Source organism: Natrix helvetica, assembly GCF_964273705.1.
Source record: "Natrix helvetica genome assembly, chromosome: 1".
In the NCBI taxonomy this organism is placed as follows: Eukaryota; Metazoa; Chordata; class Lepidosauria; order Squamata; family Natricidae; genus Natrix; species Natrix helvetica.
Window position 1 is genome coordinate 100,073,204 of NC_138548.1, and position 27,508 is coordinate 100,100,711.

Here is a 27,508-nt window from a genome sequence, read left to right on the forward strand (position 1 = left end):
CTAATCTCTTTTAACACCATTTAATTGATGAGCAACAGCTTTTTGCAAGTTGTGGATTCAATCTAGAAAAGTTCATATCATCCTACCCTCTTTTTCTCTCTTTTGTTGCTCTCCAGAACAGGAGCTTTAAGAAGATCAGGAAGGATACACTAAGGATGAAGTCAGCTTGTGTACAGAAAAAAGGCATGGAATTGAACCAAAAGAGAAATACCTTTTGAGGCAAACTCCTACACAGAATCACTATGGGTGGCCCCAGCTCTGTTTTAGTTCTGGGGAAATATTATCTCCCTTGGGGATAATATTTGGGTTACCTTGAGATGGGGAACAAAATGGAGAAGGCTTCTAAAATGACTTCAACTTCATAGCTAGAGTAGAACACTGAAAAGATTGATGACAAGAATCGTTTATTTCAATAAAAGATTAAAAAGGTGGTCACATCTCTCCAGAAAACTTATAAGTCAGGGTGTCTTCCTCAGATCAAGAATTGCAATGGCAAAAATAAAGAGGATTTGACAAGGTTTTGTTCCGATCCAAGTGTGCTTTTCTTTTTTTCACATAAACTGTTTTTAAAGAATGTGAGCGTAACTGTTCTGTTCCCTGCAGTTCCTTTCCATTCTGAGAAATTGCCATGACCTACAAGGCCCATGCAATCATATCGGGACCTTGATGGGTAATTTTCATTTCTCAGGGTGGAGAACTTATGGAAGATAACAAACTTTCCAGGGATTCTGATGCTGCAATTTCTGACAAATAACAAGAAGTTTTCCAGGCTGCAATTCCAAGCTGATGCCTGCTATGCCTGCTTGCAGCATCATTAAGATAGTAAAGTTGCAACAGTTTGTAAACCTCCGGTCCATTCTTAAACGCTATCTTTTTGGCCTTCATTTTTGTTGTCAGATTGGAACAACCTATCTGGGCTTCCTGGAAAGTAGAACAGATGCCAGATGTCAGTGACATAGTTGCCAAGAATAGGATGCTTCAGTAGCATCAGGCACCGATTGTGCATAATTTAGCATAGGCAGCAAATTTCCAAAGCACTAGTTTTGTTCACAGCACGGATGCTTCATCCTCAGATAAATGGCCTGTCAATCACTGAAGATCTTTGGAGATTTATTGAATGAACATCATTGATTTCATATGGCAACATATCCTCCATTAAAGGAATCTTTGGCAAGTTCCCAAAAATCAGGGCGTACTGCTTATCACCGTGAATTTATTTTGGCAGAAATTTGCACAATGCTTGGCTGCATCTTTTTTCCTCTTGCTATAAATCTCACACATGCTTGAGCATTAAAATCCAACTAACAGTTGTTTTGACTATGCTGCCAGCTTCGGTGTTTCAGATGAAGCCCAGATAAGTTCATCCAGATGCTATGCCTTAAGAATGCTTCAGCAGCGTTGCCTGAATTTTAAAGCAGTGTTTTGCCATAAGCATTAGATAATAATTTCTTATATTTCCTTTGCAAGTCAAGTCAGAATAAAATTGTGAAAGAAATACAGCAATGGAGTAAAATGATTTCATTAAGCATAAATGTTTGACATGGAATACTGAGAGGGACCCTGCCCTCCATTTCTAAGCTCCCTTCAAAATATGCAAGAATATTCTTCCTATTCTATGATTTCAGTCATCAGGAGCCTTCTACCAATAGGCAACAGAAATAAGTGTAAAGCATTGTAACCAAGTTAAGCCATGTATAATTATTACTTCTCTTCCAAAGCTGCCTGTCAGGACAGGAAGGTGGAGGTATGAGAGTATATCTCAGACACCTTTCCTGACTCTTGTTAATGCCTGAACAAACTCGTCAATGTAAAAAAATAGTGCTCCATAAAAACATTTTTTTTAACATTAAATCTGTTTTATAAAGCTGAGCTCCTAAATGCACTCTGTAGGAAGCACTATGCTAATTGAGGTTTGATTCTCTCCACAGCAGTGCTTCAGTAGCTTACAGCTGCGTCTGGATTTCCCTGTCCTTATTTCATTCTGCAGGCACGCTTGTGATTTCTCAAGTTGCAATCTTTACTTTACTTTTTGTCTTTACTTTTAGGAGAGCAGCTCCCTCTGCTGAATTTTCTGTGGACAGAACACGGCACCTCATGTCTTTCCTTACCATGCTAGGCCCCAGCCCTGACTGGAATGTAGGGCTTTCAGCTGAAGACCTCTGCACTAAGGACTGCGGATGGGTCCAGAAGGTGATTCAGGACATGATCCCATGGGATGCTGGCACTGACAGTGGAGTCACCTATGAGGTATCGGGAATAATTAACCTCTTCCTAAACTTCCTGTGCTGCTTTTATGACTGAATCATAGAGAAACCCATGGAAGATGAGTTCTGTAGGAAACAGAACAGGGGTGAATCATACATCCCTAAGGTAAAAGTAAAGGTTCCCCTTGCACATATGTGCTAAGCCGAAGAGCCAGCGCTGTCTGAAGATGTCTCCGTGGTCATGTGGCCGGCATGACTAAATGCCAAAGGCACACGGAATGCCCACCAAAGTGGTTCTTATTTTTCTACTTGCATTCTTACATGCTTTCAAACTGCTAGTTTCGCAGAAGCTGGGACAAGCAATGGGAGATCACTCCGTTATGCAGCGCTAGGGATTCAAACTGCTAACCTTTCTGATCAACAACTTCAGGGTCTTAGCCATTGAGCCACTGCATCCCTCTATCCCTAATGAATCCCCAATAAACAGCTAAAATGTCATGTCCTCTGGTCCTAAGCATTCAGTCAGAAGTGAAGGGAATCAAAATATTTTGAGAGCTGATACAATAAACAGCTAAAATGACATGTCTTCTGGCCCTAAATATTTAGTCAGAAGTGAAGGGAATCAAAATATTTTGAGAGATGGATACACTGAATGTTGCAGATTGAGTTTTATTGATTGATCCTATACTACTTACTCCTTGTTGATTTCATTGACGAGATCGAAAAATGTCTTTTTATCTGCAGCCCTGATGAACAAAATTAGAGGAAGGTGATAGTTTTTTGCATGCAATTATGCCCATGGTTTGCCTAGAACACTGATGGTGAATCTTTTTTGGCTTCCATGCCAAAAGTGGGGGGAGCACAGGCATGCCACACCCATAATGCTATGAGTGTGACACCCCCCCATGCACGAATGTGCACGTGACCAGCGACATACATACACACACACACACACACACACACACACACACACACACACTGCTTTTGGCATTGTTTTTTGCTCTCCCCAGGCTCCGAGGAGGCTTCCCTGGAGGCTCCGGAGGGCGAAAAATGGACCTACGGACAAACCGGAAGTTTGCATTTAGGAGCGGGTTTTGCCCCCCGGAGCCTTCAGGGAAGCTTCCTGAAGGCCCAGGAGGGCAAAAAAATGCCCTACCACCAAACTGGAAGTCCTCAAAAGAAGGCCAAAGACAGCTGGCCAGCACGCACAAGTGCACTGGCCAACTGACAGGGCAACGCCTCGTATGCCCTGACAAGTGGCTCCGAGTGCCACCTGTGGCACGTGGGCCATAGGTTCGCCATCATGGGCCTAGAAGAATCTGTGAAGCAAATTGGCAGGAATTTCCTGAAGTAAATCATGAGCAGTTTCACAGACACTACACCAAACAATCAATTAGTGGGATGATTCTTCAAGATAGACAGCCTAGGGCCTAGATTTTAATGGCATAAATTGTAGGTCAAGACCCATTCAACTTCTTGCTGGCATTGGATAACATCATGGGGAGTTAATTATATTATAGTTATAAGCTTTTGCAATGATATTAGCTGAAAACTGTTATTAAACCTGCCTTGAATTTGAAGGGAGGGAAGTGTATTCAGACTTGCAAGCTTTGATTGATATAACTTTATAATTAAAGTAGCATTAACATTATTCACTTTGGTTTTCTAGTGTGGTCTACCTTGGGGAGGCTGACATCAATATTGCAAGTGCCTTCTTTCCTTTATTTTCATAAAAATTGGGAAGGTCAAGGCTAAGACACATTTTCAAACTACATTTCTGCCTTGGACGCAATTTTTGTTTTTGTCTGACTGTTGTCTTGGCTGCAACTCTTCCTTCTGTTCCTCGAGATCACCATTATAACCCATTACAGGATTTGTGATAGGAAAGAAAATGCAACCCCTTAATAAAAGCATTATCTTAATATTACGCAGCCAAAGTAATATCTCCTGAGCAGCTCATGTATAGTCATTTTTGTGAATGCAGAAAATCAATAAATTGCAGGTAAACTTTGGGCTGATCTTGTGTGGAAAAGGAAAAAACTGGATCTCAATTCTGAACTGATTTCTTCTCACTGTGTTCTTTTAATTGAGAATATTCTCCCATTTTTTTTAATCTTTAGAGAACAAAAGGCTTCATTTGCTCCCAGAGAATCAATAACTTTTTACAAATAAATAGACATAATCAGGAGGACAACAACACGTTTGTGGTTATTTATTTTAGAAATAAGGTTATCTTTGGCCCAACTTCACACTGCAGTGAATTTTGGAATATCAGAAAATCTGCTGCCTCCAGACCAATAGACAATAACTTTCTAACATCTACAATACCTTGATGTCACTGGTGTATATTTCTAGGAATAGAAATACAAAATTCCTTTTTATATAGAAAGTACGTAAAAAAGCAGAAATGTTTGGAGAATTGAATGTGTATTACAGATATAAATCTATTGGTTGAACTATAAAAGGACTTGATTTTATTTATAAAATTGTGACATATACAGTACAGAGTGATTTGTTTATAAAGGTATGTTTGGCGAATGAGATTGAAAATTCAAGCAATTCAGTGTATTTATTGACCAAATTTATTTTGAAAGTGTTGCAAATAGAGTTATGCTTTGCTGAACTGAACTCTCAAGACCATATCTTCTCCTTTGGGCTTGTTTGGGAGAATTTCTGAAAACAAAAAGTTATCTGTAATGTAGCAAAACAAATCAAGCTAGGATATCTGGAGTTTGTCCTCTATTGTATTGTCCAGACAAAGGAAGCAGTGGGGTTTTTTATGGAGGGAAGAAGATTGCTGACATAATATCATGCTATGATTCTAGGCAGCTCATAACAATTGATATAAAAAAAACAGTTAAAAACAAAAATACTCTTCACCCTGGACACCAGATATTTCAGATATGAATGGGAAATTTTATATATATAACATTTGTAGTGTCCCACTCACGATAAAATAATTACTTCTCCCTTTATCTTTTTTAAGTAGCCAAATGAGGAATCTTTTCATCTGTTAGAGCAGTGTTTCTCAAACTTGGCGACTTTAAGTCCTGTGGACTTCAACTCCCAGAATCCCCCAGCCAGAATAGCTGGCTGGGAAATTCTGGGAGTTGAAGTCCACAGGACTTAAATTCGCCAAGTTTGAGAAACACTGTGTTAGAGTATAGAAGAAGATGTTCAAACAAATATGATTGTAATATTCAGTTGGCAAAAGCCAGCCATTCTGAAGGCCATCTGATGAGCATAGACCGGAAATAATTTCTTCCAATTTATGAACATTCATGCTGAGATAACCAGTGCCATATGCCATTTTCTACCCCAAGTTTCTTTGGAACAATGCAGAGATTTCTGCGGTTCACAACAGGAAGGTTGATATCTTACTGTTCTGTCATTGTGTTGCTCTGTGTGACCTTATCAAACTTCCTTAATACCATCATTTTCTGCTATTTAGCAAAATTATTGTTCTCAAGTGTTTATTTATTTATTATTCATGCTTCTAGACCGTCCCCTCTCCCAAAAGGGACTCGGGGCGGTGTACAGTCCATGCAAAATATATCAAAATACAATAAAAAATTGAATATGTACAGTTGGAATGGAGGAGGTTAAAAATGGAATTAAAAGAACTGTACAAAGCAATATATATAAATATAGGATTTTGAACCTACAAAATACAATGCGATACAAGGATAGTAGCACATTGAAAATGTGCATCATTCATAACAAGCTTTCTTGTTCTTCCTATCTATGAAGGGAAACAAAATCCCGAGAGAAGAAGCTGAAGTTGGCTTGGCAAATGAAAGTCACTTGCCATTCCATTTGAACTTTATTTCTTTATTTTCAAACTGAAAGCTAGAACAAGCAAAATGCTAATAAATACACGCACAGCACGAGAACTTTTTTTTTGTCTTTCAATCATTCAACTTAAAATCATTGACTAAGTTGGAAATTGCTTATGAATGCAAAAATCAGAGATAGAAGCTATGATTTCAGTACAAAGACTTTTGTAATATTCAGTTTTTGTATAAATGTTTATTTTCCTGTATAAATATGAAAGCAATTAATGAGAAATCAATATATTAAGTGAATATTTGAATACACTTGTGTATTTTTCTCTGTGCTATATAGGTAGGGATTTTTTTTAATTCCTTAGGATGTATTCATATTCAGAGTTTAGGTATGCAGGGGGGTTTCCCCAATTGAAGAAAAAGATGCAATGGCTTTAGAGAATTTGGTTGTTTTATCTTCATTTGTTGTGATTCTAAAGTAAGACCAATCAAGCTGATTCCAATAGCTTCTATTATAGAGTCTTTTTTCTTGTTGATCAGACATAGGTGCTACTGAATTATTTTTATTGGGTCTTTTGTTTGCTGGTTGGTTGGTTGGTTTTCTGTAATATGATGTATTCACATTTTATTGCCTCCTGGATAGGGTTAGTAGAGTTGAAAATAAAATGAATATATTTCATTTATTCACAGGCTAACTATGTCTTTTCATCATATGTAAGTAATTGGTATCTGGAGAAGAATACTTATCTGATGACTGTGCCTCTAAAATGGGAACTAGACCTGAACACATTTCCTTTTTATTTATATTATTTTATTATAAATGACACATTTAAATATAGATGTTTTGTTTTAGCTTATTAGGTGTATGATAGTATAATGGCATAGGAATGTTGCCTGAATTCTTATTTACCTTTAAGTTAAAAGTAAAGTCTCCCTTGAGTTTAGTTTATCTTTTAGTGACTTCATAGACACATCCATGGAATTTTATAAGTAATAGTACAGAAGTTTGCCACTAGCTTTTTCTGGGATATCTTGGGATTTCTCAGGAATTTCTCATCCAAGCTTAACAAAATTAGTCATGTACTTCTACTTACCCCTAGATTAAAAAATATATATCCCCCCCCCAAAAAAAAACCCTCTTCAATTTTGAAGAAGATTTCTTTTTTAGCTTGGATATCTACTGAAGCAGTAATACAGCTGTGATGGGATATGTGCTTGGTTCAGGAGATCCAATTTTAAAGGCAGGGATATACTGTAGAGCTGTTTTTTTAAAAAATGTTTTATTCACGTAAAAAACAACATGAAGCAATTTCAGCCAAGCTTTATCAGAAAGGTCAAGCAGTTTTACTTCTCTGGTTTTGGGTCTCTCTAAATTAGTCACCCATCAAAATTGATAAATCCACACTAGTACCATCGCCACCTCCTTACCTCTTCAAGTAGGGTTTCAAAAAAAAAATTCTTTTTCTCCAAAATCCAGCTTTCAGATTCAGTCAATTCTACGCCTGTAAATATATGGATATTATGATATGCAGTAAGTTCAGCATATCTGTTCACTGAACACATATAAATAGCCAGCTTGGTGCACTGGTTAAGGCATTCGGAACCAGGAGACTGTGAGCTTTTATCCCCTCTAAGGTACAAAGCTAGCTGGGTGACCTTGGGCCAGTCACTTTCTCTCAGCCCTAAGGAAGGAGGCAATAGCAAATCACTTCTGAAAAATCTTGCCAAGAAAACAGCAGGAACTTGTCCAAGCAATTTCTAAGAATCAGACACAACTGGGTTATGGTTATATATACATTTCTTCTTGGCAATATTCTACTTGTCCACAACCAACTATATATACACTGATCTCTGTGGAGGAAAAAACCTTAGTTATACTTGCCAGCGTTTCTATATTAATTCAATTGGCAGGTTCATTGTTTGCTGCCTTTTTTGGGAGGGATCTTTGATCTTGATAACTTGGATCTTATTAGCTTATTAACTTATGTCATTGAGAGCTTTCTGCAGTTAATAGAAATGTCCAGCACAGTTCTTCAGGTAATGCTGAAACATTTCTTCTTGGCAATATTTTACTTGTCCACAAACTAATCCAAATCAAGTTTACCAATCCGTATTGGGTTATAGTGGAATCAGGTTCAAAGCCAGTTACTGTGTATTTCAGCCATCTTAGCTGCCAGTCATTACCTTTATTTCCAGATTTCTCCTTCCCAAAATCTTCTCTGATGATATTTAACTTCATTGCTAATGCCACCTGAGTTCCTTGCAGAATTTTGCCATGAGTTTCTAAGCTGTTAGTTGGCAGTGACTACAAACTGTCTTATCTGGATGTTTGCATGGATACATGGATATAGCAGTGCCAGTGAGATGCAGTGGTTGAGAGGGACTCATCACATAAACCATTCTTCTGAGCTGAAAAAATTCTCACAAACTCTGACTACAGAAATTAAACCATAGGATTGACTCATCAAAAATAAGAGAGGATGGAAATATAACTTCTCTTTTTTTGGGGGGGGGGCTTTCTCTTTATAGCAAGTTAATAGCAATGTATTAATCAATGTAATTTCATTAATTATGACAGCATAATATATATTAGATTACATCTAAGCCCCTTGAAATCATTGGCCATTACATTAGCTGTGCATATTTAAGTTATTCCATTTTTTTTTATTCGCCAACTCCCTCCCTTCCTCTCTCTTTGCTTGCGGGGCGGTGTTTAAACTCTGGGTCCAAATGATGTTCATAAAAGTTTACCTGCACACTCTTGGTGTACTATATTTTTCATTGTTGTGTTTCTTCTATGTCTGCCTATGCTTCTTTTTTGACTGCAGTCATCCAACAAGCCAACAGTACCTCAGGAGAAGATAAGACCGCTCACAAGTCTAGACCATCCCCAAAGTCCTTTTTATGACCCTGAAGGAGGTTCCATTAAATCAGTAGCCAGAGTTGTCATTGAGAGGATTGCGCGAAAGGTATTAGTATGAAAGTTCACTTAGTAATTGATATGGAATATTTGAGCATGGGATGGGATTAAATAACAAGAAAACTGAAATCTGGCAATAAAATGACAAATGTAGTTCATCAGGTTTTCATAAAGGGAGTGGGGTTAACTGGCTGTGCATGTTGGGTCAGTGGAGATGTGAGGGACCTCATTCCTTAGAGCAGGGGTGTCCAACCTTGGCAACTTTACGACTCGTGGACTTCAATTCCCAGAATTCCTCAGCGATTGCTTCCTCAGTGCTGGCTGAGGAATTCTGGAAGTTGAAGTCCACAAGTCATAAAACTGTCAAGGTTGGAGATCCCTGCCCTAGAGTGAATTCCTCTCTTTTCCACTTGAACTGCAAGGAATGCAAAGAAGCACCGTCAAAGGTTTAAGGCCCTCAGAAGCACAAGAGAGGAGTTCCACGGAGCTGCAGAAGTTGTTACCAAATTGGAATTCACCAAGATAGCAAAGGTGAACTTCTGAAAAGCAAGACCAATCAATTTAATTTTATTTCATTTGAATTACATTTAAGGATAGGTGAAATTAAATTAAATTTAGTTCCTGTACTGGTTGTACTTCATCAAATGCTCTCAGCCTGGAAAAGATTCTGCAGCAAAGCATTTTTTTAAAAAAAGCCCTGAAAAGCAAGATCAAGCTCATTACTTGGTAAGAACATTTTCTAGCAATTTAATAATATAATGATGCTATGTGTCACAGACAGATCTTTCCTGCGGCAGAAATATGGAGCATATTCCTTCATTGGGTATATGGAGAGTTTTAGGGCTCCCTGAGCATTATAGACAATAAGTGGGGGGCCCAAGCTCACTTAACATTGCTTTCTAGCAACATCCAGCTTTTAGGTGGGACATTATCTCCTCCTCATCTCCCCAGTCCTCCCATCACTTTTTCCCCCAGCAAAACGATGTTTGCCTTTTAGCTTGTTTTGCAAGGGAACACAGCTTCCCCTGGCAATCAGAAGCACAATATCTTCATGGGACTTCCTTTAGGATCTGTGTTTTCCACGGGCCTGATGACTACTGCGATCTTTATAAGCGTGAATGCTTGTAGATGCTGTTTGAATAACTTCTGGCAATTGATTTTCCAGCCCAGTGCTCAGCATCGTATTATTTCCTCCGCCAATTCAATCCAATTCGCAAATGTTTCTTTGCAGGGAGAACAGTGCAATATTCTTCCTGATAGCATTGATGACATTGTTGCAGATCTTGCTGCAGAAGCTCCAGAAGATGAAGGTACTTTTTAATGATGACCTCCTACCTTTATGAGTTTGTCATTCCCTCCCCTTTCCGGTGCTGCTCCTCTGTATTTCATGCTGTTTGACTTATTATTAGGATGGTATTAAAAACAGGAGGGGAAAAAAACAATTTGCCTAGCCATTTGTGGTTGGAGTCTGCATCATTACTTAATAAACACCCACAGTGATAATGTCAGCAGACAGAAATTTTGGAATTTTCTAATTTAGCAGAAGACTAATCTCATGTACTTTATTATCTTGTACTGGATTGCTCTTCAACAAGCTAAACTATTTCCCTTTTCTAACTGCTCCTCTTTCTTACTTATTATTGGGCTTAGCTCAAGAATGACACTGAACAGTCCAACCAAAGTTCAGTTCTTTATATGCTTGCACACAATAGATAGAATGCAATGATGGTGAATATCCTGTAACTCAGGTATAGGATTAGGGTGGAGGTTCATTCTCTGAGCTTGTGGGTTGGTTTCCAAACATTTCGTTACAGGCTAGGTAATGTCTTCAGCGGAATTTAGGGGATGTCAGTATCAGTGTTCTTCATCAATATCAGTGTTCTTCTGGTTACAAGGGCTTTGGGGGGTCAGAAGGTCTTATAATGGAGAGGTCACCTCAGGTGACGGTCACCCCCCCTCCAATGTCAGGTGAGGCAATCCCCCACAACTAGCACTTCACCTCCCAATGACCCTCACCTGACCTGAAGACCCATCACAAGACCCTCACCTAATGTGACCCAGACTTGACCCATCATAAGATTCATCACAAGACCCTCACCTGACGTGACCCTTCCGTCACAAGACCTACTAACCCACACAAGCTCAGAACACAAGCTCTCCACCCTCAATAGATAGAATCTTGACAAATTGAACCCTCATTGCTTTCAAACCAACACATGTTCTGACCTAGGTTTCACAAAATCACGAAGCAGACTCCTTGTCCCCCAAAACCCGTTTTTATTAAGCTAATGTGAATTCCTCATTCACATCCAGCAAAGTCCCGGTAAAAAAGTATTTCAAGGGTGAATTTACAACCACAGACCTTATCAGGCTTGGAGAGCTGCCAGACTGATAGCTTCCAAACGCAATACTGTACAAGAAAATACTTGGCAAGGAGTCTCTGAGAGTCACAAACAAATCTTCACACTAATTAAGCAAACTAATTGTCTCCTGCAAACTCCACTTTCGCTCCTCTTTATTCCCTATGGGAGGGGCCATTCACCATCCACTTTTGCCTTTACTCCTGAGTTCGCCCTTGTTTCTTAACTCTTCCCTTCTCCTGGCAGCTCTGCACATGTGCACGTCAGGAATAGGCTCCAGCTGTTCTTCTGCCCCACTGATCTCTGAGTCCGAAGACAGCTGATAACTGTCAGATAGCCCTGGCTTCATCTCTGCCTCCAATGCAGAGCACTTATCAGACCCTTCCCCAGACTCCAGGACTGGCCTATGTTCCTCCCCAAACTCCTCACTGTCTAAGTCTACCACCAGCTCTATTGGCCACAAACAGGCCACAACAATTCTAGAGAGTGGCTATCCTAACTCTCTTCTTCTGTCTCCTACCCAGCTCTGGGTATGTGCTCCCTTCTTTCTGGAAACTGTTGCTTCACTATAATCCCATCTCCCCCTCTGTAAGGACCATCCCTCAAAACTTTTTAGTTTTCCATTGCAATCTTTCTTTCAAACTTAGTTTGTTAAGAAGTATATTTATATATCTAGCAGTCAACCAGAGAACATAAAAAGGGGGACTTGTTCTAGGCAAGGGCAAAGATAGGGACAGGTAGTTGGGCTTCTAGGTAGAATACCTCTTCTGTAGGCAAAAAGTCTCTGGTACACTACCTAATGTGTCCGATACTAAGTAGAGAAGTAATCTTTTTTAAAAACTATGTTTAATTGTCTGGGAGGATTATCCTAATTGGGTTTAAGCACAGTCAATAAATTTGAACTGAAAATGTTCATATGCATTCAAAGAGTATAAGTAAAGATTTTAGGTAAGCAACACAGCATCATTAAGAAAAGAGTTGTGAGAAACAAAGTAAACACAAGGTGTTCAAAGACAACAGTAGGTCAAAACCTAATTTGTGGTCCAGCCTGTTATATGTGGACAGTATATCTTTGCATAACATATACAGACATATGTATATCTCTACTGTGTGGTGCTCTTTACTGTCACTGCGTTAATTGGGTTGCTAGCTGCGCTGAAAATTTATTGCGCATGCTCCAGTTCTTATCTGACAAATGATTTAGTATGCATGCTCATTCACATTCCAATTTTACTTTGTTTTCTGATCTTCCGTTCGCCTGCCGGAGAACGCAGGCACATAACTTTGCCAAAATGTAGTTAATTGAGTTAGCAAGTTTTGTATCTTTATTTTCTTTTATATTAAAGTGTTTTTATTAGAATATGCTTCGGGTTTTATTTTGCTTGTCTTCAGAAGTATGCTACAAGAAATGCCAAGACCCTCGCCTCTTTAATTCAAGGGTGGAACCCCCCTCCCCCTTGACATTTACACCATATGCTGGTCTTGTTGTATTCGGGTCTTTTCCCGTGTAAGATTGAGATTGTCTTGGCAACATTTCAGCCAGGTCTCACTTGCCATCTTCAGGCTGGGTTTGGGGTTTAAAGTGTGATCGGAGCTGCCGTCTTTCTATAAATCTTGGTGGAGGGATGTGGAGTGCTGGCTTGTTTCAGTAAGTGGAATGATTGGTTGTGTGGTTGTATCATGATTGGTAGATTGGTGCTGATTGGTGCTGGCTGTGTGTCTATTGTTGTTTTGGACATGAAATTAATTTTGAAGGAACCCGGTTAATCTCCAAAACAAAACACTTCAACAAGAGAATAATTATGGAAGCTATTGAAATGGAGAAACACCCCCACAACATGAATAAACATGATGATACCTCCTGCTTACCAGACATCTGGACACCAGCCCTAGTCAACAAACGAGCCCCACCCACCACCCAGGCCATTACAACACAAAACAACAATAGACACACAGCCAGCACCAATCAGCATCAATCTACCAATCATGATATAACCACACAACCAATCATTCCACTTACTGAAACAAGCCAGCACTCCACACACACCCCACCAAGATTTATAGAAAGACGGCAGCTCCGATCACACTTTAAGCCCAAAACCCAGCCTGAAGATGGCGAGTGAGACCTGGCTGAAACGTTGCCAAGACAATCTCAATCTTACATGGGAAAAGACCCAAATACAACAAGACCAGCATACCTATACCCGTGAAAATCTACATATGTGTGTGTGTGTGTTGTATTTGTGCTGATAAATAAATAATAGGTATATTATTTATTTAAGAATAAGTATGTATTTGTGTTACAACCCCTGGTATGCCCAAATATGGGAGGGAACTCACTACTCCCCTTTTCTATCCTTTCAGCTCATTACAGAAGACCATCCAGGCAGAAAACCATATTTTTATTTTTAATGTTGCCTTTGCTATGTTTGTGTTGTATTTGTGCTGATAAATAAATAAAGGGAGACTAGTATAGATCTATTTTTAGCTATTTAGCCACAAATACATACCTATTTCCCTGGCTCAGCTGATAAGGAGGAGAGCCTGTGGCTTAGTGGCTAAGACTTCTGCCTAATATGTAATACAGCCCAGGTTCAAATCCCATTAAGGGTATGGCTAGCTGATGAGAGCTAAATAGCTTGAAATAGGTCTATACTAGTCTCCCTTTATTTATTTATCAGCACAAATACAACACAAACATAGCAAAGGCAACATTAAAAATAAAAATATGGTTTTCTGCCTGGATGGTCTTCTGTAATGAGCCGAAAGGGCAGAAAGGGGGAGTAGTGAGCTCCCTCCCATATTTGGGCATACCAGGGGTTGTAACACAAATACATACATACATGTATATATAAATAAATACACACACACACACACACACACACACACACACATACTGACATGTATATATTTGTCATTGTTTCCAGATGATACTCCTGAAACATGCATCTATTCGAACTGGTCTCCCTGGTCAGCCTGTAGCTCTTCCACATGTGAAAAGGGCAAGCGGATGAGGCAGAGAATGCTCAAAGCCCAGCTTGACCTCAGTGTGCCTTGTCCAGAAACTCAGGACTTCCAGCCTTGTATGGGCCCAGGCTGTAGTGATGAAGGTAGGTGAGAAGACCCTGGACATGAGAATCAGCATGGAGTCATCCTCCAGGAACTGAGAATCAACATTTGGTTGATCAAATGTACCGTAAGTGAGGTTTGGGAATAAATGGAAACTATCCATTGTTGCTTTTTTTAGATGGTTCCACATGCATGATGTCTGAGTGGATAACGTGGTCCCCTTGTAGTGTATCTTGTGGCATGGGAATACGCTCGAGGGAGCGATATGTGAAGCAGTTCCCAGACGATGGCTCCATGTGCAAAGTGCCTACAGAAGAAACCGAGAAATGCATTGTAAATGAAGAATGTTGTAAGTATTTGATGTACCCTGCCACACTTAATCAGCCTAAAAGCAAAATGTAAATCCTCTGTTAAATAAGTGCCACCAGACTGATCCTTGCCTAATATATTATGGACAGCTCCTAGCAGTTGCCTGGTAACCGAATGGGGAGAGTGGGATGAATGCAGTGCCAGCTGTGGGATGGGAATGAAGAAGAGACACAGAATGATCAAGATGACCCCCGCAGATGGATCCATGTGCAAAGCAGAAACCACAGAAGCTGAGAAATGCATGAATCCTGAATGCCGTAAGTAACCCTGGTCAACCAAACAACTAGCTATAAAGGGGGTATGTTAACTGCCTCGTGTACACATTGTGTGTTTATGAAAAATAAAACAATGCTATGTGCAAAGGACACATGCAACAAGTAACACAGTTCATCATGTGTATACTTTCTAATAGGTTTCTTCATAATGTAGACTTCTAAAACTTTTCTGTGACAAAGTAGCCATTTCAAACCAAAAGTGTACAATTATACTGACCATAAGACGCGAGGGAGCAGTCAGTCTAAATATTTGAAGCCAGGACATTCTAGCATATCATAATCCATGTAGGTTTTAAAGGCAAGAAGTGAGAAGTGCTCTCTTGGGTCTTTGTTTCAGTTTTATTTAAATATGCTGCTTTTTGTACACATATAAACACTTCTGATCTCTGCACCACACATACATACATTCACATAGACACACTCACAAAATGGTTGCAACCTGATTTGCTTTTTTTAGCAGAGTAAATCATAAGGTAACATAATATAAATAAATAATAAATAAATTTGAATTTATTAGCCGCTCCCTTTCCAGACAGGACTCGGGGCGGCGTACAATAAAACATATAAAACATAAAACATATGTACAAACACATAAACATACACATATACAAAGACATACATGCACGGAGGAGGTAACAAATTACATCACATTTAGACAGTTAAAAATCACCATTAAAATACCCCATTAGTAATAACACAATTTAAAAATTTTAAAAATTTGAATGGACTGTCAGGAGGAATAAGAAAAAATTTACGGTTGAGCCAGGCCAGATAATTGGAAGAGGTGGGTCTTCAGCTGTACACGGAAGGAGCGGAGATCGGAAATAATCCTGATGTCACGGGGGAGGTCATTCCACAGGGCTGGGCCCATCACAGAGAAGGCTCTGCTCCTGGGTGTCGCCCCCCGACACTGTTTAGCGGACGGCACCCGAAGAAGTCCCTCTCTGTGTGAGCGGATTGGTCGTAGGGATGTATGGGGCAGGATGCGATCCTGCATGTAACTAGGTCCTGTGCCATGAAGCGCTTTAAAGATCATAATCAAAACCTTGAAACGCACTCGGTAGACTACAGGAAGCCAGTGCAGCTCGCGCAGGAGAGGTGTTACAGGGGAGTATCTAGTCCTCCCCATAATCACCCGCGCGGCCGCGTTCTGGACCAACTGCAGTCTCCGAGTGCATCTCAGGGGAAGCCCCAACATCTTTATACATTATTCTTGTAAATATAATTTGCTGTTGAGGGGAAAAAACATAATGTCAGAGGTAAATGCCAGTTCTCTCACCATCATTTTCTCTTCTTAAAAACAAGCGTCGGGGCCATGAACTCCATCAAGATGATCATGCTGAAGGAGGGAGATTAATTTATGTATTCCAAGAAGTCCTTCAGTACAGACCTTTTCTCCAAAACTGTGTATTTAGTCACAGAAAGGAATAAAATGTTACCTGAAGGGAAGATGAGAAAATTTTATCAGCACATTGCCCCCAATCATATGGGTCCTCATTTTACCTACCTCAGAAGGATGGAAAGCTGAGTGAAGCTTGAGCCCTGTCAAGATCAAACGCCAGGATGTGGGCAGAGTTTGCCTGCCATACTGCATTCTAACTACTCCACCACCAGAGTTACCTACAGGAGTCATTTAAACCAGGGAAAAGGCTTTATTAATGTCAACCCTTTACCATTGATCCAACCCAGGAGAATACATCAGGAAATTTCATGCCTGCCTCTCACCATCCACAATGAATACACTGGAGAGTTTCTTTTGTCCATGAATGTTTTCCATATGGGTGAGGTTTCAGAAAAATGAGAGTCTTTGGTGCTAGACAGAAAGAGTCCCTACTATAGTCAATTACAATTGAAGGAGAAAAATACTCGTTCATAATCTGCAGGTGGAAGGAGGATTGGCCTGAGCATTCTGATTAAGCTGGATAAGAAAACACACATTCAATACAGTGAGACTTGCTAGAGAATGAACCTCTATGTCCGTGATGGCGAACCTATGGCACGCGTGCCACAAGTGCCACGAGTTCACCTTTTTAAAAGCTATTTTTCGCCTTCCCGAGGCTCCAGAGGCTTTATAGGAGCCTGGGGAGGGCGAAAAGAGCCTCCCCCGCCACCCCGGAGGCTTCAGGGACCATCCCTGAAGCCTTCGGAACGCTTAAAACCACCCTCTGAGCAACCCGGAAGTCACTTCCGGTTTGCTCGGAGGGTGGTTTTAAGCGCTCCGAAGGCTTCAGGGACCGTCCGAGGCTTCCCTGATGCCTTCGGAGCGCTTAAAACCACCCTCCGAGCAACCCGGAAGTCCGGTTTGCTAGGAGGGTGGTTTTAAGCGTTCCGAAGGCTTCAGGAACTGTCCGAGGCTTCCCTGATGCCTTCGGAGCGCTTAAAATGACCCTCACTTCCGGTTTGCTCGGAGGGTGGTTTTAAGCGCTCCGAAGGCTTCAGGGAAGCCTCCGGACAGTCCCTGAAGCCTCCGGGGGGTCGGGGGAGGCTCTTTTCGCCCTCCCCAGGCTCCTATAAAGCCCTTGGAGCCTGGGGAGGGAAAAAAATGGGGGGGGGTCGCGCGTTGTGCGCGCATGCGCACTGGGGGGGGGTCGCGCATTGCATTATGGGTGTGGCTCGCCCGCACTCGACCCCCCTGCCCTCCCCCCACTTGTGGCACGCGAGCCCAAAAAAGGTTCGCCATCACTGCTCTATGTGTTTCCTTAGGTTTTCAGCCCAGCACAAAGGCTTCCATTCACCATTTCCTTACTGAAAACTAAAAGAAAACTCAATCCTTCAAGGATCTGTTTCCTACCTTCCATCATCATTTACAAGGAATAACCAGGACCGAAAAGATCTGTGCTCAGTTTATTGGTAGTCTTCACATTTAACTGGAAAGAAGAGCCATTGAATTTAATAGGACTTATTACAGAAGAAGCACAGATTTACACTTGTTATGCTCAGTTTTCTGCAGTTTTCTTTCTCTGGTTGGATTGGTACTATGAGCAAGAAAGTAATTTGTAAGAGACAGAATGGTCTCTGCGTATAAGAGAGAGTCTTATTCTACAGGCAATTAATTTTGATCAATAGACATTAATTCCACACTCAGACACCCCCGGGAGTATGCCTTTTAATATATGTGTATGCTTATTCATATATATATATATATATATATATATATATATATATATATATATATATATATATATATATATATATATATATATATATATATATATATATATATATATATATATATATATATATATATATATATATATATATATATATATATATATATATATATATATATATATATATATATATATATATATATATATATATATATATATGATGGGGGAGAAAATAATCTCAGGACTGGTTTCAGTGGGAGGTGACATTTCTATTAACAAGATGAGAAAGATTGTTACATGTGTGCAAATATTTTTATGTCTAATCTTTCTTGGATGACAAATATTACCACCACTCTCCAAACAGTAATTAACAGTACCTACAGGAGTCATTTAAACCAGGGAAAAGGCTTTATTAATTTCAACCCTTTACCACTGACCCAACCCAGGAGAATACATCAGGAAATCTAATCAGAGATATCCAGCATTGTATGAGATAGAGTGATTTGCAACAAGAATATCTTAGGTCAGTCTCTTTTAGGAATAAATTATGCATTTATTCATAAGTGAGGGATGGTAGCGTCAGATTGAAGTAGTTCTCATTCATATATATACTATTGTATACATGTATACTATTACATAGCCAACACCGTATTATATTATTAAATGCTGACATCAATTCATCTTACTATCAACTCCCCAAAACAATTAATCAATTATTGGCTCTTCTGCTCTCCATACACCATATTTGTACCTTACATCACTTTCTTCTCCCTCTCTCCTCCTCCTCTCTACCTCCTTTCTTCCCTCTGTCATCCTTCTCTTCTCTACTTCCCCTTCCTCTCTCTTTCTTCTCTCTCCCCTTTCCACTCCTTTCTCTCCTCCTTTCCCCCCCACCCTCTCTTCTATCCCTCTCTTTTTCCCTTATCTCTCTCCTTTACTTCACACTCTTCATCTCATTTACTTGGTGTATTTCAGCTTCTGAGTGAGCTCCATTTTATGTTGATGGTATTTATAATTCCTTTTCAATATACATGTTTAATTTTAACACATATCTTCCTCCTTCCTTTTTTAAAAGGGGGGGGGGGATATACATATTTAGTAATTGTGTTTTTAACCACCACCACCCAGCCTATTTTTGGCAAGATGTAGACCTGGTTACAATTCCCAGCTACTCTCATCATTATATTCATATAATTATGCATTCTTACCTGCCCCAAATTTGTGATTCTGTCTTTAAATCTCAATAATTTCCCATTGTAAGTATATTATGTTCCCTCTCCATTTTTCCATATCTTCGTTTAGGTTACCCTTGATTATCTTTAAATAACAATCCTTACTGTTCAATGTTCATTACAATTCCATTAATCTACTATATAGAATAATATTTCGTATATTTTAACCAATGCTTAATTGTCCTTCCATTATCATATTCAATCAATTAGCAATTCAGTTTAATTATCATGTATAAAAGTGAATCACAAACCTCTGCTTTACAATCTCCCCATAACAGTTTCATATTTGTCCATATTTCATATATTTTAAACTTTATTTATCTTTCCATTATCATATTCAAACAGTTAGTAACTCAATTTTATTGTCATGTTTAGGAGTAAACTACATATATCAGCTTTATATTTCCCTCTATAACAATTTCTAATTGTCTGATTTTTTCCTAGTAGGTCTTTTGTCCCACTTCTCTATTCCTGTCTTTCCCCTTTTCTTTGTTTTGACACGTCTACCCTCTTCAATTTTTCCCAAGCCACTGTCAAACCCAAATAAATATTTCATATTTCCCTTTGTTGAGGCATAGCCCCCTTCTTCAGTTTTCCCTATGCCACTGTCAACCTCTGTAAGATCTTTTGTCTGCTTTTTATTTCCTTTTGTTGGAACACATCCCCCATTTTCAATTTTCCCTATACCACTGTCGAACCCAATGAAGTTTTTTGTCTGCTTTTTATTTCCCACCATTTCTACCTCTTCATTATCCCTCCCCCTTCTTCCTTCACTTCTTCCTTCAGTTCCTGCTTCTCTTGAGTTCAGAATTCTATTTAGACTTGATTTTAATGATTTAAGCATATTTTTTATAATTTCACATAGTTCTTCAAATTCTCACCTTTCCATAATGTCCAGTTCCAAAGTTACAGTTAATTATATAGTTCTTATTTCAAGTTCTGGTCCACCTTAAATTTAGTTAATTCAGCTAATGTGAAGCGGAAGAGAAGTGGGAGCCATCTTGATCTTTTGCAAAGAAAAAAAAACTTTGTATTTTCTCAGTTCTTGATTTTATTATTTTTTCCCTTATTACCTTCCACCTCTCATTGGTTACAGTTGCTCAAAGTATATTAATTGGAACAAACTTGCATACAGCCGAACTTGGGTATGTTTCTCTTCGCCTCCTGCTTTTCCAAGTTCTGATTTATGGCAGTTGGTTAATTAAATCTTCCCGCACAGTTATCAGTGAGAAAATAGTGGTTTTTTCTTGATTTTTCCCCCTTGTTACATTCCACCTCTCATTAATTGGAGTTACTTAAGGTATATTATTAGAAGAAATTCAGATGAAGCAAATCTCCTCAGTATGTTTGGTTTCTATATCAAATCCAAAACCAAATTTAGAGTTTGTATTTGAGTGGGTTTGTCACTTCTCTACTTTCTCCTTTTCTGTCCAAATTGTTTCAAGCAAATGGCTTTTTTGGGGCTAGTGATTCAACCCTCCATTTTTCCTTTTCTTTCTTTCTTTTTGCCAAAATCCGGATCTGTCCATTTATATTATTTATACACTCAAGATTCTTTATCTTTTTCAAGTTTTGATTTATGACCGTGGGTTAATGAGATCTTTTTACCAGTCTTTCATCTCATCCTGCCCGCTCCTGTTCAGTTGCTTTGGCTGGAAGCCAGCTTCTTGTGCATCCATATTGCCATGCTGCCATCCCTACTCTGATTCAGAAAGCAAATCTCTGACCTGTGAGGGACCTGTTGCCTCCCTCTGGGTTTGATGAGACGCTGCCCCTTCTTCGCCCCCCCCCCCTTCTGGGGGGTTATGATCCAAAAAGGATCTCAGAATTGGTTTGTCAGACAGGGTTCATTTGAGACTCTTCAGAGCTCCCCCCTCCCCCCACTTCTGTTCAGCTAGAGAACTTCCGGTCGACCCAGATTGAAGAAGTTCTTAAATCATCCACTTTGTTATTAAAGTAGATCATTCAGATGCAGCAAAATACAGACTGGAATCATTAGATGCTGGAAGACCTGTACGTATTTCAATCCAGTTTCATTTTAGTCATTATCAAATAGCTATCCTTTCCCTTGACGTGGAATGGGAGAACTTGCTGCGGCCAACTCACACTGGCCAACTCGCTTCTGCCTACTTGTCATGGCCATTTTGCCATGGTCAACTCACCACAGCCAGTTTGCCGCAAGATAACTCATCACAACCAACTCTCCATGGGGCAACTCACAGCAGAACAATTCAACAATTCAGTTTAATTATTTAAAATAATTGAAATATTATTTTGATTTTTTGTCATTCACATTTCACTTTATCCCTCCTTTCCTATCCTTTCTTCAATGATTTTATTCCATCATTTCTTCAGTAGTAGTGTAGCTCTTGTCCCATTGGCGAGTTACCACGGTGAGTTGGTGAGTTGTCTAGTGGTGAGTTGGCCACAGCAAGTGGTGAGTTGTCCATAGCAAGTTGTCCTCCCCCCCCCACTCTTGATGACTGGGTAGATGGATCACTTGTTCGCCAGTTTGATCATCACTTGCAGATTTGCTGTTGAAATGGAATGATCTCATCCTCTTTCCCCTCCCAACCTGCCCTAGATACCATTCCCTGCCTGCTTTCTCCTTGGTCTGAATGGAGCGACTGCAGCGTCACTTGTGGAAAGGGGATGAGGACCAGGCAAAGGATGCTAAAATCTGCTGCAGAGCTTGGAGATTGCAATGAAGAACTAGAACAAGTAGAGAAATGCATGCTGCCGGAGTGTCGTAAGTATAGATATCTCAAGTATGAATATTAATTTTACAGTTGGCTTTATTTATTTCTTCTATTCCACACAACAGACAAGCAGAAATGTGTTAGGTACATTACTCTTCCTATACAAAAGCAAAGTGTCGACAAGCATGATGCATCGCTTTGCTACTGTAAAGCACCATTTGCGCACCAGAAACAAATTCCTAACGTTTTCTCAAGTACTACATATATAGGGAAAAAATGACCTGTATTTTAAGAAAGTGTTCATTGCCATTGCTAAAATGAGTTTTGCCATATTAATATAACTTTGTTATAGAGACATTTTTTCTTACCTCCAATGAAGTTTCTATGGAAAATAGTCAGGAACGTGATAAAAAACAACAACATCGGTTTTAAAGTAGCAATACAAAATGATTAAATTTGTGCCATTCCAGATTGTAAAACCCTGACGAATAATTGAATGTATTTCTCACATATTTTCACAGTATTTTTTATAAAAGGTACCATCCGTCAATCGTTGGAATCAAGGTTTGCCCCTCCCCCATTTCTAATCCTTTTCCTCTCCAATCTTCTGCATTTTTCCATCCACATCCTTCCTATAAATCTGCTCCAGAATTAATTTCTGATGGGTGATAATTTCCAATACGGTATGAATATACTGCTGTCAGAGCTTAGTGAGAAGGTGGTCTTGCTAATGTATTTTCAGGGTAAGCTTGTACAAAATTCATTCCATGTCATCATCAACCTAAATGTTCATTTTTTTTCTCATAGTGAGAGTAAAAAGAAGTAAATTCTTCTTCTGCTAAACCAGATTGTTCCACCTAAGTAAGTTAAGGCTAAGCATCCTATTTTTCATCCTTGCTTCTCTAGCAATTGACTGTGATCTGACAGAATGGTCTCAGTGGTCCGAATGCAATAAGTCTTGTGGGAAAGGCCATATGATCAGGACAAGAATGATCAAAATGGAACCTCAGTTTGGAGGAGCGTCATGCCCTGAAACTGTACAGCGTAAAAAATGCCGAATAAGAAAATGCTTGAGAAACCCCAATATTGAGAAAAGGCGCTGGAAAGAATCTCGGGAGAAAAGGAGGAGTGAACAAGCGAAAGAAGATGTAGATGGTGGACAATTTCCAGGTAAGCGTAGTAAAACTCACAGAGCAATCCTTCCATTAAAAAAATGAGCTGTGCAACAGAGAAGTACTTTACTAATTTATATTCTTGTTAGTACTTCTTCCTTCAATGATCCCTAACTACTTTCCAGGAATCTGAATGTTTTCCATAAATTCTTGGGTTTAGATGATTAAACAACTATAGATAACCAAATAAAGGAAATCCTTCCTTCCTTCCTTCCTTCCTTCCTTCCTTCCTTCCTTCCTTCTTTCCTTCCTTCCTTCCTTCCTTCCTTCCTAGACGTCAAGACTGAAGGGAAGGGAAAGGAAAGGAAGAAAAAAGGAGGAAAGGAAAGGAAAAGAATGGAAAGAAAACCTGCAATACGAAGTTCCAAAATAATCCATTCATATGCTCCAGTGTGTGACTATTAGATACTATAGTCACAAACAGACCTATGAACTGCCACATATGGAAATGTTAGATCATTCAAACCAATTAGAACTTTCAGCAAGTACAAACATCATCCAGGTATAACTCTAGAGTAATCTGTAGGATCTCATGGTTTATAGATCTTATCTTTCCATTTCCAAAACAAGTAGCAATAGAACTACCACTTGTGAAGAAAAGGGAAATTTCAAGGGATTCAAGCATTAAAGTGATTCTTATGTTGCTTCTCTGTTATTTTTATTTTAGGTTGTAAAATGAAGCCATGGACTGCTTGGTCAGAATGCACCAAACTGTGTGGGGGTGGAATCCAGGAGAGGTTTATGACTGTCAAGAAGCGTTTCAAAAGCAGTCAGTTCACTAGCTGCAAAGACAAGAAGGAATTAAGAGCCTGCAATGTTCATCCCTGTTAGCAAACCGAAGTCTTTTGAATAATGCACTCCTGAGATAAATGTAAAAAAAAAAATCAACCTTGGTTTGATTTTTTTTTAAAAAAAGAGAAAATATATAAATTGTGTATATTAGTCTTCATTTTTTGCAGTGTGGTTTGCTTAAGTAGTCTTGCTGGTGCAAGAGATCTATTTTATAAATACTTCCTTACAAATATCGGCTGAGAGTAGTTCCTTAATGCTCCAGCTAGCCCTTAACGCATAAAACTAGTGAAGTCATTGTGAAATCTTATAACACTGAAATTATAGACATATCTGTGTGGACAAACCATAATCATAGAAACAGTCCCTGTAAATACTAGGGATGCATGCAAAAATGATACTGCAAACCTAAATATTTGGAAACCATTTTCAAAATATTCAAAGCAGTGCCTCTGTGTTTATACAGCTGTGCCAAGGAATTACTTTAATAATACTACAGGTGCATATTGATCTTCAACCATCAGCAATGTAAAAAAAATGGTATTTATAGCAATCCTTTGACAGTATCCCTTTTCTCCTTCCTGCAATTGCTTAGACCCCTATTAAATAAATCACCTTATGATTGTTTCCATTAAGAAAGGAAAGCAAACATAAGCTGCCCAGACATTGAAGAGTCACGAGGAACAATTTTCCATCTGTAAGCCATGTGTTAATTAGCCAGTAAGCTGCATTTAAAAATACCTTCCATACTCTCTCACAGTCGTATGCTAGGTGATAAAGTACAGGAAAATATCCTCCCTTAACAAGTTCTCCTTGCATGCAACATTGCTAGGCAAATACATTTCAGAAACTTGAGGAGAAATTGTGGACTTTTACAGAGTTATCCAGTGTAAATAAACAATATAAATACTCACAAAAGATGTGAATCTACCCAGCTCAAAAGTAGCTGATCTTATTCTATCCACCAAGTCCAGGACAAATTAAAGAACATTTTATTTTGTTCGGTTCAGAATTTACTTTTGCTTCTTTGTCACACAACAATTTAATTTGGCTTCTATTCCTCTTACATAAATGTCACTGCATTCATCATGTTTTTGCTATATTTTTCTACTCTGCAACTCAATGGTCATAGGGAACAAAGCACATGGAGAAAATAGCTGCTTTGTGGGAACATGGTGTTCCTAATTTCCAATCATGCACACCCCTACTCACAAAGAGCAAAGGAAAAAGCATAGCTATTTGAAAAATGTCATGAAGTTGAAGGATTAGATAAATGCCAGTACCACTGACAGGTTCCTTAGGGACATTTTAGGAATGAAGATGAAAGCTCCTATATTTGTATTATAAAATATTATTACAGGCTTATAGCTTGAACTTTTAGATTTCAGCTTCCATAATCCCTAGTCAACACAGATGGTTGAAAAGACCCCCATCAAAAAAAAATCAGATTGTCTATCTGCAATTTAATATGTAACTATGTGTCATGTCTTGCAAACGAAAAACAAGATGGCTTAAATTAATAAATGCCAAATGCCAGTACACATTAGATCCCAAAACAGAAAATTATAACTTAAAAGCATGAAGCCTGATCATGTCAAGCAGGAATTGGGTCAATATATTTACAGAATTAACTGGCTTGGCCTTTTTAGATAGCAGAAATCCTTAGCACCTTAGGGGCACAAGGGTGGCCATAAAGGGATTTTTAGTTTCCAAATATTAGCAGAGTTCTTTTCCCCTAAAGATTTATGTACAGGTACATATACTTTCATTCATCACTTCCATATGACCACACAATCTTCCTTTTTATGAAGTTTCCAAAGTTCCTCCATCTAAATCTAGATAAGGCTATGGCTCAACTAGCTTGCTAGAAATGTACCCTTATAAATTATATTACAATTATTGTACTTTTTCATTCTGAACAGCCAGTCATTTTTAATGTAACTCACCCAAAAACACTGGAGTCCAAGGCAGAGAGTGAACATAGGAGTTCTATAAGTCCAGCATATGGGCACGTATAGAGTGGAAACATCTTGAAACAGCAAATATTTTCCAAGTTGCTATCAGTATTGGGATCCCCGGTCTTCAGATATTAAAGGTTCTTTTGTTTTATGATGATAAATTAGTCATCCGTCCAATCCAAAAATGCATGAAATGTGTACAGTCCTGATGAATTTAACTGCAACAAACAGTTCCTTTTATTCTGTGATGTATTAAATATTGGTGACTGTCTTAGAAGAGTGTTGGCTCTTGTGAACTAAGTACAAACACTGCGCCTGATTTCAGAGGAATTCAGAATTGGTATTTCACTGGGGGCTATATTTGACTGACAGAATTGTTGCACAGTTGCCTTTAATTTCTTTAATGTCTAATAGTATTAGGAACGGTTGGCTAACTTTTCAAAGGATTGCTATCAGAAAGCATGACAAAGCTTGCAGATGAATATAATTTCCATCTTATATCAGTGGTTGTCCCAGTTCATACTGAAAAAAAAAGAAAATATTCTAATTTGTTTCAAAGGATTTTTTGTCTTGAAGCTTGTGACTCTTTACAGAATAATACATAAAAAGTATCAGAAGAAAATGAAGGGGGGGGGGAACCAGAAGAAATCCAATCCAATTATAGTTATTCCATTCTTTTAATTACGGACTTTAATTAAGATTACCTTGTACCACTGAATTTAGAAGAATTTAATTATATCTAATGTATTGAAACCCTTAAGATTTCTATGTTAAAAAAACGAACCCATTGTAATATGGAATACATATTTCTGAATTGCTACAAACCTTGTAGTATAATGTTGGGTCCACATCAACCAACTAAAATATATGGAGGGTTGGTTGTTTTTTTTTTTTTTTACAATAATTCATGTCTCTTGCACACTTGAGAACCAAAATGCAGGTATACAGTAGCTATAAAAATTTTATACACCTCACTGACCATTTATTAACATTGGTATATCTTCTTGTTCTTCTTTGTTGTTGTTTTTTTTTTAAAAAATAATCTGTAGAAACTTTACAAGCAATGAACAGAAATGCTGGGGGGGATCATATGTACAATAGGTTTTAATAAAAGCTACTTGGTTTTTTAAAAAAAAATCAGAAAAGACCCTCTTTTATTTTAAGTTTTCTTGTTACTTTGGGTTTGCAATGAAATTTTTGAGAAAACTGTTATGGATATATTTCTTACCAAAGTCTTGTGTAGATGTTTTGTATGTAGTTGTCTGGCTAACACATTATTATTTTGGAATAAAGACATCTTTACTATGAAAACAAAAACATGCATGTACTTTAGTTTAATAGTACAGCATCAGATTAGAAGTGACAGGCAAAACCCTTTGAAAATACATGTCTTCAGGTCTCAGCCATCTTTTCCTGAAATATGTTAGCACTGTGCAACATTGAGGTATGAATCTTAAATAGGATCTTGATAAACTCGAACATTGGGTCCTATCTAACAAAATGAAATTCAATGGTGAAAAAAGTAAGGTTCTACATTTAGGCAAGAAAAACAAAATGCACAGGTAC

General features: G+C 38.7%; 1 protein-coding gene across 2 annotated transcripts in view; it reads left to right on the plus strand.

Annotated features, from left to right (window-relative positions):
- The window catches only part of SPON1 (spondin 1), a 333,634-nt gene extending 306,382 nt beyond the window's left edge, over positions 1–27,252 (plus strand). For both annotated transcript variants that reach the window (XM_081938796.1, XM_081938797.1), the window contains exons 9-17: positions 2,046–2,247; positions 8,818–8,958; positions 10,141–10,219; positions 14,197–14,379; positions 14,517–14,687; positions 14,797–14,964; positions 21,909–22,073; positions 22,930–23,193; positions 23,863–27,252. In XM_081938796.1, the coding sequence (XP_081794922.1) occupies positions 2,046–2,247; positions 8,818–8,958; positions 10,141–10,219; positions 14,197–14,379; positions 14,517–14,687; positions 14,797–14,964; positions 21,909–22,073; positions 22,930–23,193; positions 23,863–24,026 (1,537 nt within the window). In that variant the 3' untranslated portion in view covers positions 24,027–27,252. The remainder of the gene's footprint in view (positions 1–2,045; positions 2,248–8,817; positions 8,959–10,140; positions 10,220–14,196; positions 14,380–14,516; positions 14,688–14,796; positions 14,965–21,908; positions 22,074–22,929; positions 23,194–23,862) is intronic.
- The last annotated feature ends 256 nt before the right edge of the window (positions 27,253–27,508 follow it).